This window comes from Aspergillus candidus (assembly GCF_002847045.1).
Source record: "Aspergillus candidus strain CBS 102.13 unplaced genomic scaffold BDW47scaffold_34, whole genome shotgun sequence".
Taxonomy (NCBI): domain Eukaryota; kingdom Fungi; phylum Ascomycota; class Eurotiomycetes; order Eurotiales; family Aspergillaceae; genus Aspergillus; species Aspergillus candidus.
In genome coordinates, this window is record NW_020194039.1 from 69,035 (window position 1) to 83,013 (window position 13,979).

The window sequence follows — 13,979 nt, forward strand, 5'->3', positions numbered from 1 at the left end:
GTCACTGGGAACACAGTTGGATGTTTAGACCACAGAGATTCTACGATGTGACTATGACATATATCATTGACGTGTATAGTACATCTAAAAAGAATCTTCATGTGATCGTGGATATCAATTTAGATTTCGCTCTTCCATCACAATGTGATTATGCAGTATCGCTGGGGTACTTTAGTTTAGCCAACTCACCTCAGCCGCTAGGTGTACTGATCAAATACCTCATTGTCAAAAGGAAGAATAGACTCAATTCTGAATTAAGCTCATACCCGATGTTGTGTTCCATGCTCGAAGGCCACGTGTTGAGGTTATGTTGTTGTCCATGGCTCAGCTGAACATGCCGAGAAAAAGGGTGTGACCATGGCACCACGGGTTTGTCAATGTCCTGTTGTCAGTAGATATTGTTACTCTATCTACCGTGTGGTTGGATAATGGAATTTTGATTAATAGCCATATCATTAGTTCGGTAAGATAATGAGATCGTCTATGCTGGTCCACCAGTTGATGGTTGATGCCTGGGTCAACCTTACCTTCAGCATCTGCGAAGGCCAGTGATATTGACACGTCAAAAGAACACTGAAACAAGTCACCGATGATGATGAATCTATCCCCAAGAGTCACTGACTTATTGGCTTCGGGCTCCCCAGGTTCCAAATGATGACGGATAAGCCACCAAAACCTAACAACCAGTGACTGGACAGAACCTGCTCGTTGCATCTGCCATGCCACATCAGAGCTCCACAACGGGCTCTAATCTCACAGCCATGCGGCATGACAAAAAAGGAGCCAAGCAGATCAGATCAGCCAACTCTGTTTTCATTCGCGGGGGAGACCTAAAACATCCCGGCTTCGGGAACCTCGGGATTGATCTTCTTCCGTGGCTGTCAGCAATTGTGTGATACGAGTGCGACTTTCCAATTTCTTCACTCCCTGCGGACTTTTCGGGATCCGAAGGCTGAGGGCGTGCGACTGCATTTTTCAATCAGTATATAATGGTGACGGGAGTACAACAATAGCATGAAGAACAGTGGATACCGCCACGACACTACGAAATAACACAATGGCAATTCGAACGGGGCTCGTATCTATAGGCCTAGGTATGCTCGTTCAAAAGAAAATGAGGCCTTGACTGATATTGACAGGCTTGATGGTCCAGCCTGCGATGGGTCGCATCATCTTCGAAGACCTCCATCTTCTCCCGACCTACATCAAGGCTCATGGCGTTATCATGGGGTTGACGTTTGGCGTTATGATGCCACTGGGTGTTATCGCTATCGGGCTTCTCAATGTTAGAGGAAGTATTTGGATACACGCGGCGTGGCAACTTATCAGCTGGAGTTTGATGATAGCGGGATTTGGGCTCGGGGTGCGGATAGCGAGGATTACGGACAAGGTGAGTTGGTTAGATGTTACACATCTTTCTTTGTATCCGTGAGGAACCCCGCTTACTGAACCCGACAAGGCCTACAACAACGCCCACACCAAAATAGGCACGATTGTCGTCGCAATGTTGCTGGTTCAACCGCTCTTTGGCCTGATCCATCACATCCGCTTCCGAAAGACCCACAGACCCAATGCTTGGACCCATCTGCATGTGTGGTATGGACGGATGTTGATGCTGCTGGGCATCGTCAATGGCGGATTGGGACTGCAACTGGCGGCGAATAGCAGGGGTGGTGAGATCGCGTATGGTGTTGTAGGGGGTATCTTGGGCGCTTGTGTGTTGCTGGTGGCGGCTTGGACGGAATATAAGCGGTGGTTTCGGCCTAGGGCGCCGTCACAGCCTCCTCCCGTGACGGAGACGCGAGGGTAGGGAATTGAGATAGTCGATTCAAGGATTTGTTGGAGGAGGGTTGTGGGAGTAGAGTGTGGCGTCATACGGTGTGGACATGCTAGGTGGGTGGGCTGTCTGCACGATTTTAGCCATTTCTACTGTAATATTGTCTTCTCTCATTCTATTGGCAAAACCATTCCCGTTAGATTATACTTCATCAATTGATGTATGATTGTGCACTTTGAGCATTGACCATCATGCGATGTCCAGAGCGTTTGTCCGATAAATATAATGTACTGGTTGAGGGACCAGAACTGGCCACTCAGTCCAAAAGCCGTGCATAATAAGCCGGGGGGATCTCCTATTATGACACGTCCCTTCTAGGCAAAAATAAGTACAGGGTCTCGATAACATAGCCAGGTAGACAGATTTAAAGCCCTATAAGAGACTCCCTGGCCTACTATACTTTGAGCATATCTCTGGCAGTGGTTCCGAGATGAATAGAAACTAACGTAGAATTTACCACTATACTAGTAAGACTGACTGGTTTATCAGCTATGCCACCTCAATTAATCCAAGGCGCGGGGACAGACGCTGAGCTACGAATCCGAACGAGAGCACGGACTTCCACACCGACTACGCACAGCTTAGGTACTTTGCATGGTCTGAGAAGAACTTGGTGGTTTTAGAGTGGAACTTGTGAAACTCGACGTCATTAGACATAAAATGATCCCTTTTTCGCCCATTTTATCTTTTTTGATTTTTTTTTATCGACGACTATTATAATGGGTAATGGCCGTGTACGAGGCATATTCATAGTAAGTAACCCCTCTCAAAGTCAATGAGTTATCAATTTTAGATAGCATACGTAATTTCTTTGTTTGTAGACACTGTTATCTCTCAAATGCAATTCATCGAAACTAGACTCGAGGAAAACAATATGATATAGTATATCACTTGTAGCAAGCTCCCAATATATGCATTATCAAATAAAATATTATCTGGTGTGAGAAGTCACTCCCTCTGCATTGGTAAACAATCGCCAAGAAAATTTTCAAGACGCTGGCGAATCTGAGACCACGCCAGACCAAGCCCCCCCCTCTGTTCGCGCCTGGTGGGTCACGTTGTGAAAATAGCAACACGGACGTCGCGAAGTGGTCGGCGTTCTCCTTGACGGGTTGTCTTCTCCGGTGGTAGACTCGTGGAGAACGCCGCTGGGTGCGGTTATGTCTAGACCGTGATCGATGGGTGGCAGGTGGATCCAATTTGTCTAGAGGAAGGCGATGGTTCAGTTCAGGATTAATGAGTACAAGCTTTGACTGAACAGGGGGCGAAAGTTAGGGTTATCTTGTATCTGCATTAAACTCTAACCCTAATCAACTAATGCCAAGCAAAATATATTCCCGCATTGTTTGCCGAGGGGTCCCTATGGTAATGATAATCACCATCGTGAGCTTCATGCCAGAAACTGTTCCTGAGAACCAATGGTTCATAGCTACAAGGAACCGTGTACTGGGCTTTGACCATGCTATTTTCTTTCGCTGAGAACTATTCAGTCTAGTTCGTACCGTTGGTTTCGGGGTTTCCACTCGGGTGTGGGTCTCCCGCGCTTCTTATCTTAGCGCGGAAGGCTTTTACTTTTTTACTACCACACTACTTCGAAGATCCATCAGTGCTCTATTGTTGACGGGATCAAGTGGCGAGGGGTGTAGGTGCTGCTCACCATACATGGCTATATAACCGCTAATGCATGATTTTCGGGGGCTGTGGTGTCGGTGTTGGGGTTGACGAAGATCGAGAGGCAATATGATAAGGCCCATATCAAGCTACTGCATGGTACTCAAATTCCCCGATTGGATTGCGTCAACGAGTATGCATGTTTGGGTAATTTATGGTTGTGCAGATTCATCATCAGTGGGCATTACTGGTGATGTGACCAACTGATAAGGCATGCTTCGTCGAATGAGCTGGCCCAGAATGTTAAGTTATGCGAGTTGGCTCGGGCCCGGTCCTGTAGGGAGAAGGAAGGGATTGAGTAGTACAGATAACCCTTATTCTGATGTCACAAAAGGGATGGGATTAAGCTGGTTTCCCTACGGAATAAAATTAAAGTAGATACAAGTCAGAATGGGTGCGGAATGTTCATGCGCGGCGGCTGGCGTAATTCTACAGCGACCAATCCTCCTATCTAACAGAATGGACATAGTATCTGCTCATGCCGTGGTAGGTCTAGCGAGCGTTGTTACTTAGAATATGCCCATCTGACGTGTGTTAAGATAGTACATAATTTAGGGTATCATCTTGACGTTGAAGTAGAAAGTGAACTCCAAGGTACAGACTTTGAGCGCACGTGTGATATAATAAATTTTCCTCCTAATTTTACAAAACTTGATGGCTTGCTATGGTCAAGTAGATCATTAGTTTATTAATAGATTGGGAGCGAGCAGTAAAAGAAGGGAAATCGAACGACTGATCAACAAAGGGACCTCAGACATCGAAGATCATCGTGTTGCAGCTGGGGGTCCAGGTGAACCAGGAAAATCATACGCAGTTTAGCTTAGGTTGGATCACTTGCGATAGTGGCTGGCATTCTCCATCTGGCCGATCCCTGTTTCCCTGCAAGCTAGACGTGGATTAAAAATCAGATTTGTGGAATCTCTCCACCACGCCTAGGATAGATACCTCCCGAAGGGACAATACCCACTTTTTACTCTGGCGACTGAAAAAAAGGCGAGAAAAAAAGAAAAAGAATTAAAAAACAAATCAATCATTGATTGATGGTGCACATGCTATAAGAAGTGCCAGTCATTGCCCGTGGTTGGAGTAGACAAGCTTTTCATTTCTCATAAACCATATCCGATATGGCGATTATGAATTGGATTAAACGGCTACACACCCGCCAGACACCTAGTAACGAAGTCGAGAATGCCGAACATATTCCCAAAGTCCCCGAGCCTACAATTGTCTCCATCCCTGGGTCCGGAACGAGCTCTGAGCAAACTTCCCCTCCAGGTACACCCAAGCCCGAGCTGGCTTCCAATTTTGGCAGCCAGGAGACTATTGGGTTAGAGAAACGGCCGGAGTTTGGCCGTCTAGCCTCGTGGCGAGGTGCCATGATCCTGCTGGTGACCTCAGGGTCCCAATTTCTTGATAATGTATTCATGACGAGCGCCAATATTGCCCTGTCGCCGATCCAGAAAGAGTTTAATGTGAACAGTAGCAACCTTCAATGGATGATTTCGGCATACACGTTGGCCTTTGGTGGTTTTCTGTTATTAGCAGGTGTACTATCTGACCGGTGAGCATTTCCCACCAGTGCCTTGGAAAGACTTATCTAATCCAGACAGTTATGGGAGAAAAATGATCCTCTGTATTGGTCTTTGCTGGTTATCTATCTGGACATTAGCCATCGGTTTTGGACAGTCGTTTATCCAGCTTACGATCTTCCGCGGGTTTCAAGGAATCGGCGCCGCAATGACAGTCCCGTCCGCAATTGGCATCATCAGCTCATACTTTACTGGCACCGATCGCACGAGAGGTCTGTCGATCTACGCAGCCTCCGGTACTCTTGGATTTTGCGCAGGTCTTATCTTTGGCGGCTTCCTGACTTCCTCGCTGGGCTGGCGATACATCTTCTACTTCATTGTCATTATCACCGGCTCCCTGGGCATCCTGGGCATGATCGCCTTGCCCAAGGATATCCAGTCCGAGAGGAAGAAGGTGAAGATGGATTACTGGGGGGCTATGCTTTCTACCGCCGGACTCGTCCTGCTGCAGTTTGTGCTGTCTGGTGGTGGTGTTTACGGCTGGAACCAGCCATTCATCATCGCTCTACTGGTGGTAACAGTCTTGTTACTTGTTGGCTTCGTCGTGCTCGAGAAGTACATTAGCAACCCCATCATGCCACTGTCCCTGTGGAAGCTTCGCAACTTTGCGGGGCTTTGGATTGCGGGCTTCAGTATGTCTCATGCTCTGCCCTCCCCTATTGATGAGCATCTCTAACGAGACCAGCTGGATATGGCACCTACCAAAACGTCATCTATTACATTGTCCTCACGGCGCAGGAAGTGGACAAGCTGAGCTCGGGGGACACCGCGCTCCGTTTCCTACCCATGGGCGTGATCGGATTCATCGTCTCGATGGGGACCGGGAAGGCCCTCGAGTACATGAACGGAAAATACCTCCTCCTGGCCGGTATGGCCCTCGCCGTGGTGGCCCCTATCCCTAGCGCCTTGACTACGAGTCCTGAAACGAGTTTGTATGCATCGCACCCGCTATATCCTATCATGAAATGATGCTAACTACCCTAGCTGGGTCAACGTCCTCCCCACCTCCCTGATCAGCATTTCCTCCGTTTCCCTTATATTTGTCACCACCAGCACTGTGATCCTGACGAGTGTTCCGGTACATATCAAGAGTTTATGCGGTGGAATGGTAAGTCAATTCCCCCGTTCTTCAATAGCTGTGTTGGATAGAAACATGCTAACACCAAACAGCTCAACACCGCATTCCAGATCGGCTCCGGGTTCGCCCTGGCCATCTCAGCGGCCGTCACCACAGAAGTGGACATCAAAAAGCATCATGATCTCTCCCAGCAATACACAACCGGACTCTGGTGCTCTGCTGGACTGGCAGGTCTAGGGCTCATCATCGCCCTCATCGCCGTCCGAAGAAAGGGGATTGGACCTCAGGACAGAATGGGCGACCCAGTCGTTGCGATTTAATAATCTTTTCTTTCACTCTTTCTTCACATCTTTTACTTCTTTTCCAGTTCTTCTTACGATCCTATTTTCTCTTTACGATTTCACAATACCTTACGGCATACATGGGTTAGGACAGGGCCAGGCAGCTTGCTTCAAAACTCGGACACGTGATACATTTTTATGTTCATAATTATCTTTTGACGGTTTTTTTGATTAGCATATAGATAGGATTCCTTTCAATCCATTACCTACACATTCAATGCACTCAAATCCACCTTTAAAGAATTAGGGTTTTTACTTTGTATAGACACTCCACTTTTTAAAAAATATCTTCAAGGCTCCACTCACACGGATCCACGATAATCGCCACTACGGAGAGAACCCGCCCCACTGGCAGCAAGCACTGTTCAACGCATCCCCTGGCAATCGCCATGCCAGTCAAAAAGTGGATCTCCTCCAAGTTCCAACTCAGTGGCTAATTGAACCGAGTACTCCACCTCGAAGGATAGATTTTGATGGTTTTGATAATCTCCTCCAATCAGTGGCTTATTATTTGTATTGAAAAACCGAGCTCCCCACTATGAAGGATAGATTCTTATGGTGTTGACATTCGCCCGCGGAAATAGCAACCGCTGTGGGTCTTAACTTGTCTGCTGGGTTGGATCTAATGGAATTATTTCGTCGCGGTTACGACTCTGGTCTCCACGGAGTCTGAGGTGTTTTGGATTCTAGAATACTACCTGGGTACGCTTGAATAATCCATTGGTTGGGGGAGATTAAGCGGACATCCACTGAGGTGTCCACTGTACCTGACAGAGCACAGGGATTGCGGATGGGTTCGGGTTTGATGTAAAGGCCGATCGTACGGAGGGGACGACGAAGCGAGCTGAGAGTGGCGATTGCTGTTCGCTTGGGGTGGGGAGGTTTTTCGTGTCGATTGTAGCGTGCGCTTGAATATACCGTATACCTTGTCTAAGTGCTGCTGATGACTCGACACTGAGTAAGGCCGTTTTCTTTCGTTCCTACTGATTCCATGGGTCTACGCGCAAACTACAGAGTCCATGTTGATAATAGTATAAGTTGAGTTGATAGAGGGGATCAAATAGTACTCAACAGCAATTGAGCGAGAGAGAATGGTCGGTGGTATTTATTGATGATCAAAGACGAAAAAAGACCTGCCACACCATCCTAAACTGAATATTAATGTAGCCATCTGTTTGACAATTCCCCTAATGGCCAGTGGATTCTTACTCTTGCGAGAAACCTAAAATACTCCTGTTTAAACCGCACCAGGCAATACTTTGGTCCCCATTTGAGCGTCTTTCGGATATATATGGTGAACCAAATCACTGTCATACTAATCATGAAGCACGTATGACCAAAGATATCTGTTTTATAATAGAACATAAACTCAACCCTTCCGGAGAAATGGAAAGCACAAAGGCAGCGCATGATAGTTCCTACAGGCTTCTCCATTTCTCAGCATAAAGCCGTGATATGATATATCATGTTAAACTGCTAAGCATTACCCCTAGCAATATTAGACTATACAAGTAACAATGCAAGGGGCTAAACTGGGAATGCCCAAGGGATAGCCGGAACCTGCAATTACTCAAGCGCGTAGCAGTCAAACACAGTCACAAAACTACTCAGTAATTTCAAACCTGGCCAACTTCTTCAGTAATTTGCACTTGTAGTGCTGGTCTTACCTGTATTCCTTCAAAGCTTCTTAATTATATGGCCTATAGTTACCTCGACTATTGAAGCTTTTCCATATACTAGAATGAGCATCAGGTCCGTATCCTTCTCCGCCATGTGAGTGTTTGGCTGTTTCAGGGTTTCCGACCCGATATCCCCGTTCCACGCGATTTGGCCTACTAAACGAGGTCGTCTTCAAGTTGAAACTCGAGGCACTATCAACAAACCGGAAAATAATCGGAGGAAGGTAGGCGGGTCAAGTCCCCGCGTGTCGATGTCATCGTCGGAGGAACTCCGTATACCTCGGACACTATCAATTTAATGCCTTCACGTTATTCAACAGCCGATCAAACACCAGAGCGCCAGCGTTGGTTGAAGTAAAGAATAACACGATTTCCCAAGAATCAGATCAAATCGCAATGGATTTCGCTTCTGTGGTGAAAGGAAGCCTTCTTATAGGGCTGGCCGCCGCCCAAACAGGAGCCACCGGCCCGATTGCCGAAAAATGCGGCCCTTCGGTAGTATGCGTCAATAAGTATGGGAATATTCTCCCGTAAGTATGTCTGCAATCAATGGTAGACGCTTCTTAACTATACTGCAGTGATCACTTTTACCGGAATGTATCCACGATGGAAGCAGTGACAACATTCGGCGACACGACCGTAGCCAACGGGACGCGCCTAGACAGCATCAAGGCAGCCGATTTCCTTGTCTACGATCGCGAACGAGGACTCGATATACTGGGCCCCAAACCCAGCTACGAGTTCGTCTTCCGCGTCAACGAAGCCGTCCACGAAGCACCGGTCTACGTCGAGTCCCAGAACAAATTGTACCTGTCGCAGCTTGCGCCGCCCACGGGCTATCTGCCCCAGCTCGTGGTAGACTTGAACGAAGATCCGCCTACTTTGTCGGAATTCCTCTCCGACCCGCCTGTGTATGCGCCCAACGGCGGGACATTCCACGACGGGAAGATCGTGTGGGGCGCGTCGGGTGGAAACCGGTCGATTGGCGGCACCGAGCAGCGGGTGTCGCTGAGGACGTTGGATCCGGAGACGGGGAAGACTGCCATGCTTGTTAATAATTACTTCGGATATTATTTCAACACGATTGATGACGTGGCGGTTCACCCGAAGACTGGGGACATCTGGTTTACTGATCCGCGTGAGTCTTCTGATGGGCCTACATCATACTTGCACTGAAGCTGATAATATACTGGATTGACAAGAATACTCATGGTTCAATGACCTCACCGACACCCCCCCTCAACTTCCAAGTGCTAGCTACAGATTCAACGCGCCCTCAGGTGCGGTCATCGTGGTCGACGACAGCATCGGGCAACCTAATGGCATTGCGTTCACCCCCGATGGCTTGACCCTGTATATCAGCGATACGGCTGCGGTGAGCGCACCGGTCGATCCGAAATACGGCCACCCTGGAGGGAAATACAACACCACTCACCGAAGGCAAGTGTTCAGACCCACTAAACATAGGCAAGCATAGAGATCTAACCGTACCGTTATCAACCGTATAGGACGATCTACGCCTTCGACGTCAGTGAAGATGGAACAAAAGCTTCCAACAAACGCCCCCTCTATCTGTCTCCCGGCTTCGTGCCCGACGGGCTGAAGGTGGCTCAGAATGGGTATATCCTCACTGGGGCTGGGATGGGGGTCGATGTGCTCGATCCGTCTGGTCAGCTGCTTTTGACGATCCAGACCAATTATACCGTGCAGAACTTTGCTTGGACTGGGCCTGAGTTGAAGACATTGTGGTTGATGGGCAATGGGGGCATCAGCAGGGTTGAGTGGGAACTTGCTGGCCAACGGTTAACCTGATGGTTTATCTTGGACTGTAGCAGACTGTAGAGGCTTGAAGTATAAGGTCGACACATGCTACATGAATCCCAGACAGTTACTTAACATGAGCAACCACCTATGTTAATGCCCATCTCAACTATACTCATTCATCTTCGAAGTGCTCCCATACCCAGCCGGCTGGATCTTAGGCACATAATCGGCAGGCAGAGTCTTGGTAATCCTCACAGCCTCCGCAATCGCAGCCTTGAGATTCTCAATCGCCTCATCACTAATCTGATGATGCATCGCAATCCTCTCATCCATCAACTTCACATTCCTCTTCCCACACTCCTCCAACAAAACCCCCATATCAATCCCCGACCGCCTCGCATCAATGAAGAAAAAGTTAGTATCGACCGGAATCTGCGGCACGACGCCCATCTCACCCAAATCCCCCGCCAACCTCCTCGTCTTCGCATGCGTATCATTCATAGTCGGCCACACCTCCTTCAACGCAACCATAGCAGCAGCAGTCAACACGCCCGCCTGCCGAATGCCCCCACCCTGCTGCTTCCTCAGCCACCTCGCGCGGCGAATATGCCTCTCCGAAGCAGCAAGCACGCCTCCCACAGGCGCGCCCAGCCCCTTCGACACACACATCGACACGCTATCAAAATACCGACAATACTCCTCAAGCGAATGGCCCGACGCAGCAACCGCATTCCACAACCTCGCCCCATCACAATGCACAGCGATGTCGTTCGCGCGCGCAAACTCCGATATCGCCCTTATCTCCTCCAACGGCGTCACCACGCCCCCAATCGTCAGCTCCAAACTGACCACCCTTGTCGGCGCAACGTGGATATCGTCCCCCAGCACAGCCCACCTCTTCACGTCTTCCGCCGTCATGTAGATCCCGTTGGCGGGGTGCACGGGCGTGACCATCGCCTGGGAGAGGATTGCGAGGCCGGCGCCTTCTTCGGCGTAGACGTGCGCGCGGTAGTCGCAGAGGATGGAGTGCGGGGGTGTGCTGAGGTGCAGCCGCACGCCGATCTGGTTGCCCATTGTGCCGGAGAGGGTGAACAGCGCGGCTTCTTTGCCGGTGAGGCGGGCGATTTCGGTCTCGAAGGCGCCGGTTGTGGGGTCTTCTTGGTAGACGTCGTCGCCGAAGGTGGCGTTTACCATTGCGGAGAGCATGGAGGGCGTGGGGGTTGTGAAGGTGTCGCTGCGGAAGTCGTTGGATGCGGGGGATGCCATTTTGATGGTAGGATGGGGGGACAATTGATGGATTGGAGGTGTAGAAAGGTGTACGGGTGAATGCTGATGTAGGTCACTGTCGATGGAGACTGGAAATATGTGTTGTGACTCGGAGTTCCTCCATATGGTCGGCTACTCCCGTCGATCTAGGAATATGAGGGGCTTATGATTGAGGTGGGGTAAGCTAGACTTTGTATCCGATATCTTGAGAACAATGTACTGATCTTTCTACTAATACCCTAAACTACTGTGCGCCCTTCAAATGACTACCCAGATTTAGCTATCCACCAAACTTACTTTTAATATTTTGTAGATAGATTCTAGTCCACCACGAAATCCAACAAGTCTAGTAGCATAAATCCCATCCTAGTCCTACTGTGAAGGGTTTCCACTGAGACATAGTGACGATAACCTATGTATGAACCGCCCATACCGAAGATGATATTCAATGACAGCAATCACTAGCAATACCACACCTAGAATCATACCCTCAAGCAGGAAACAAAGTAGGATTCGCTATATCCAACCACAGCGGCGACTCGCCCAGATCTTGCCCCATCGCCGAGTTATCGAAGAAGTTCTCATAGCTTTCCTCAATCGACCACGACAGTCCGTTCCACTGTCTCTGGTCAGACGAGATATCCGTATTGAGCATGCTTGTATCTGGGTTGTAGTCCAGCGGAGCTTGATACGAAGTGGGCGTAAGCATGTGCTCTGTACTACGCGTGGTATCCGTCTCTATTCCAGGCGTCATAGTCGTCTGAGGCGGTAGTTGGTCATTTGAACTAGACTGACGCGCATTGCGGCGAATATGAACTTTCCCCAGTAGCGGAACCTTGAGCGTCAAGTCCTGATCCCGGGCAGTGCCATAATCCTGCTGAAGGAGGCGATTCAAAGCGCAAAGCGTGTTGTGACCCTCGCGCGCCAAGTCCGAGCCAGGCTTCATCTGGGAGCGTTCACCCATAAGGTCAGCGACTCCCATCGCGACATCATGAAGCCGGCTGCTATCGATGCGAAAGCTGTTTCTGTCTGCCGGGGAGTTGTGAGACGTGAGCAGAAGAACAACCGCCGCGATGAAGGCGTGCAGGTCTAGCATTTTCGATACGAAGAACCCGGGTGGCAGAGTTTGGATGAAATATTCGTAATTCTTGACGATGGAATCGCAGGCGTCTATACAGGCTAGTCGATTGTACATGTGTCCTGCGCCTGAGTCTTGTTGTAGAGCGAGTGGTAGGTGGATCCTCATCGCGATGGAGTGGTGCATGAATTGGAGGAAATCTTCAGGTCGGGCGTTTACACCGGGCCTGCGCACCCACCAGGACCGTGGTGTCTTGGATGCGAGCGCGCTGAGTTCTCCGGCTAGCTCCAAATGCAGGTTCCCGCCAGACCCGTGGGCTACACTATCTTCCATGTCGTAGACTCGCGCGGCGATGTCTAGCAATTTGCACAGATATACTCGAGTGTTGACAGTACCATCCGTGACCAGTGGGTCTGTGACTGTGAGCTGGTAGCGTCGGGTAGCTGGGGGTAGGTTCAAGATCATCCCGAACAGTCTATCCACATTGCAGATCAATTCCCACAGCTGTGCTGCATGTTGCGACATAGAATCAACTACCTCACCAAGCTTGTTCAATCTCACTGCTTTGTACAGTTTAGGGAGGCCCATGAGCTCGGCCAGTGCGATCGCATGACGGAGCCGTATCCAGCCTTTTTGGAAACTTCCTTGTCCGATTCGGCTGCTTTAATTAGCTTTGTGATGCTTTAGACATGGTGGACGGAATGTTTGAGAGGATAGAAACGCAAGACCTACAGACGAAGAATATGAACCACCATCCCCAACCCCTTGACAGTCCCCAGCAACCGATCATGGCAGAGCAGCGTGTCCTCCACCGTGTCTATAACCCGCCGACACAGTTCGATGTGACTACGGTACATTTGAAACTGGACCTCAGGGCTCATCGGTCCCTGCGGAATCTGCTGAACAGATATAGCAATAGTCAAAAGCCACAAAGCCAGGTCAATGACATCCACTTCGGGTTTGCACATTTCTTCATAGCGATCGAGAACTTCCTGCCGCGACTCGACCGTGAACGGCTGCGGCAGGATCGCTTGGAATATGGTAAGCCAGTCGTAGGCGAAGCTCGTAATCTCGGAAACCTCCTCACGGGAGGGAATCAAGCTTTGCAGTCGTGGTCGTGCGATTTCCATTAGGTCAATGTCCTTTTTTCTTCGCTCCTGGAGTTGGGCCTCATCGCGGCGGGTGTCAACACTAAGCCACTCGTTTTGGAACAGCGATCGCAGGTGCGATGGTTGATCCGCCACGAGAACCTCTGATACACTGCTCTCCGCATCGGATTCATCCTGAACATCGTCGCTCTTGTCATTCCCCGGTGTGTTGATATGAGTCGGCTTGCCTCCAATCTTGGATTCCAGATTGTGAACGATTTTCGTGAGCTGAGAGACCTGCGACTCTAGCTGGGAGATCCGGTATCTCGATGGTAGTCGTGGTGTGCGTGACGTTCGGTGGACCGATGTCTGTGCCATACACGCCGAGCCGCGCTCTTCGCACTGTCGACACGAGGCTGAACCCTCGGAAGGCCGGACGCAACGCACTTTCCGACGTCTGCCTGTCTTGAATGAGTAAGATCTTCGGTGACGAATACGGAGAACTCACACTCTGTGCAGCTGTTTGTTCCTTTCCGCAGGGCAGCATTGTTCTGAAGACTCGACATATCGGACGAACTATGTTGCTGT

General features: G+C 49.5%; 5 protein-coding genes across 5 annotated transcripts; 3 read left to right on the top strand and 2 right to left on the bottom strand.

Moving 5' to 3' along the window:
* Positions 1-1,057: 1,057 nt before the first annotated feature.
* On the top strand, positions 1,058-1,810 carry BDW47DRAFT_127105 (cytochrome b561 domain-containing protein; the record flags this gene model as incomplete). Its single annotated transcript, XM_024816667.1, has 3 exons — positions 1,058-1,094; positions 1,140-1,390; positions 1,460-1,810. 3 exons carry the CDS (start codon positions 1,058-1,060, stop codon positions 1,808-1,810), a joined length of 639 nt encoding a protein of 212 aa, XP_024670537.1.
* Positions 1,811-4,632: 2,822 nt separating this feature from the next.
* Positions 4,633-6,495, top strand: BDW47DRAFT_118639 (MFS transporter; the record flags this gene model as incomplete). Its single annotated transcript, XM_024815240.1, has 5 exons — positions 4,633-5,069; positions 5,119-5,729; positions 5,783-6,029; positions 6,082-6,205; positions 6,268-6,495. The coding sequence occupies 5 exons, from the start codon at positions 4,633-4,635 to the stop codon at positions 6,493-6,495; spliced, it is 1,647 nt and encodes a 548-aa protein (XP_024670538.1).
* Positions 6,496-8,215: 1,720 nt separating this feature from the next.
* On the top strand, positions 8,216-10,064 carry BDW47DRAFT_48283 (SMP-30/gluconolactonase/LRE family protein). The gene is made up of 5 exons (XM_024819142.1): positions 8,216-8,289; positions 8,373-8,725; positions 8,774-9,333; positions 9,398-9,635; positions 9,704-10,064. Exons 2-5 carry the CDS (start codon positions 8,592-8,594, stop codon positions 10,005-10,007), a joined length of 1,236 nt encoding a protein of 411 aa, XP_024670539.1. The 5' UTR covers positions 8,216-8,289; positions 8,373-8,591; the 3' UTR covers positions 10,008-10,064.
* A 57-nt stretch (positions 10,065-10,121) lies between these two features.
* On the bottom strand, positions 10,122-11,225 carry BDW47DRAFT_118641 (threonine aldolase family protein; the record flags this gene model as incomplete). Its single annotated transcript, XM_024815241.1, has 1 exon — positions 10,122-11,225. One exon carries the CDS (start codon positions 11,223-11,225, stop codon positions 10,122-10,124), a length of 1,104 nt encoding a protein of 367 aa, XP_024670540.1.
* Positions 11,226-11,675: 450 nt separating this feature from the next.
* BDW47DRAFT_132728 (transcription factor domain-containing protein) lies at positions 11,676-13,957 on the bottom strand (the record flags this gene model as incomplete). Its single annotated transcript, XM_024817644.1, has 3 exons — positions 11,676-12,961; positions 13,036-13,852; positions 13,900-13,957. The coding sequence occupies 3 exons, from the start codon at positions 13,955-13,957 to the stop codon at positions 11,716-11,718; spliced, it is 2,121 nt and encodes a 706-aa protein (XP_024670541.1). The 3' UTR covers positions 11,676-11,715.
* Positions 13,958-13,979: the final 22 nt, after the last annotated feature.

Bases quoted from the DNA above. Each gene is read 5' to 3' on its own strand.
- BDW47DRAFT_48283 (XM_024819142.1), top strand. From the start codon at position 8,592: ATGGATTTCGCTTCTGTGGTGAAAGGAAGCCTTCTTATAGGGCTGGCC. The intron at 8,726-8,773 runs GTAAGTATGTCT...ACTATACTGCAG, and splicing joins AAGTATGGGAATATTCTCCC to TGATCACTTTTACCGGAATG. The intron at 9,636-9,703 runs GCAAGTGTTCAG...TCAACCGTATAG, and splicing joins TACAACACCACTCACCGAAG to GACGATCTACGCCTTCGACG.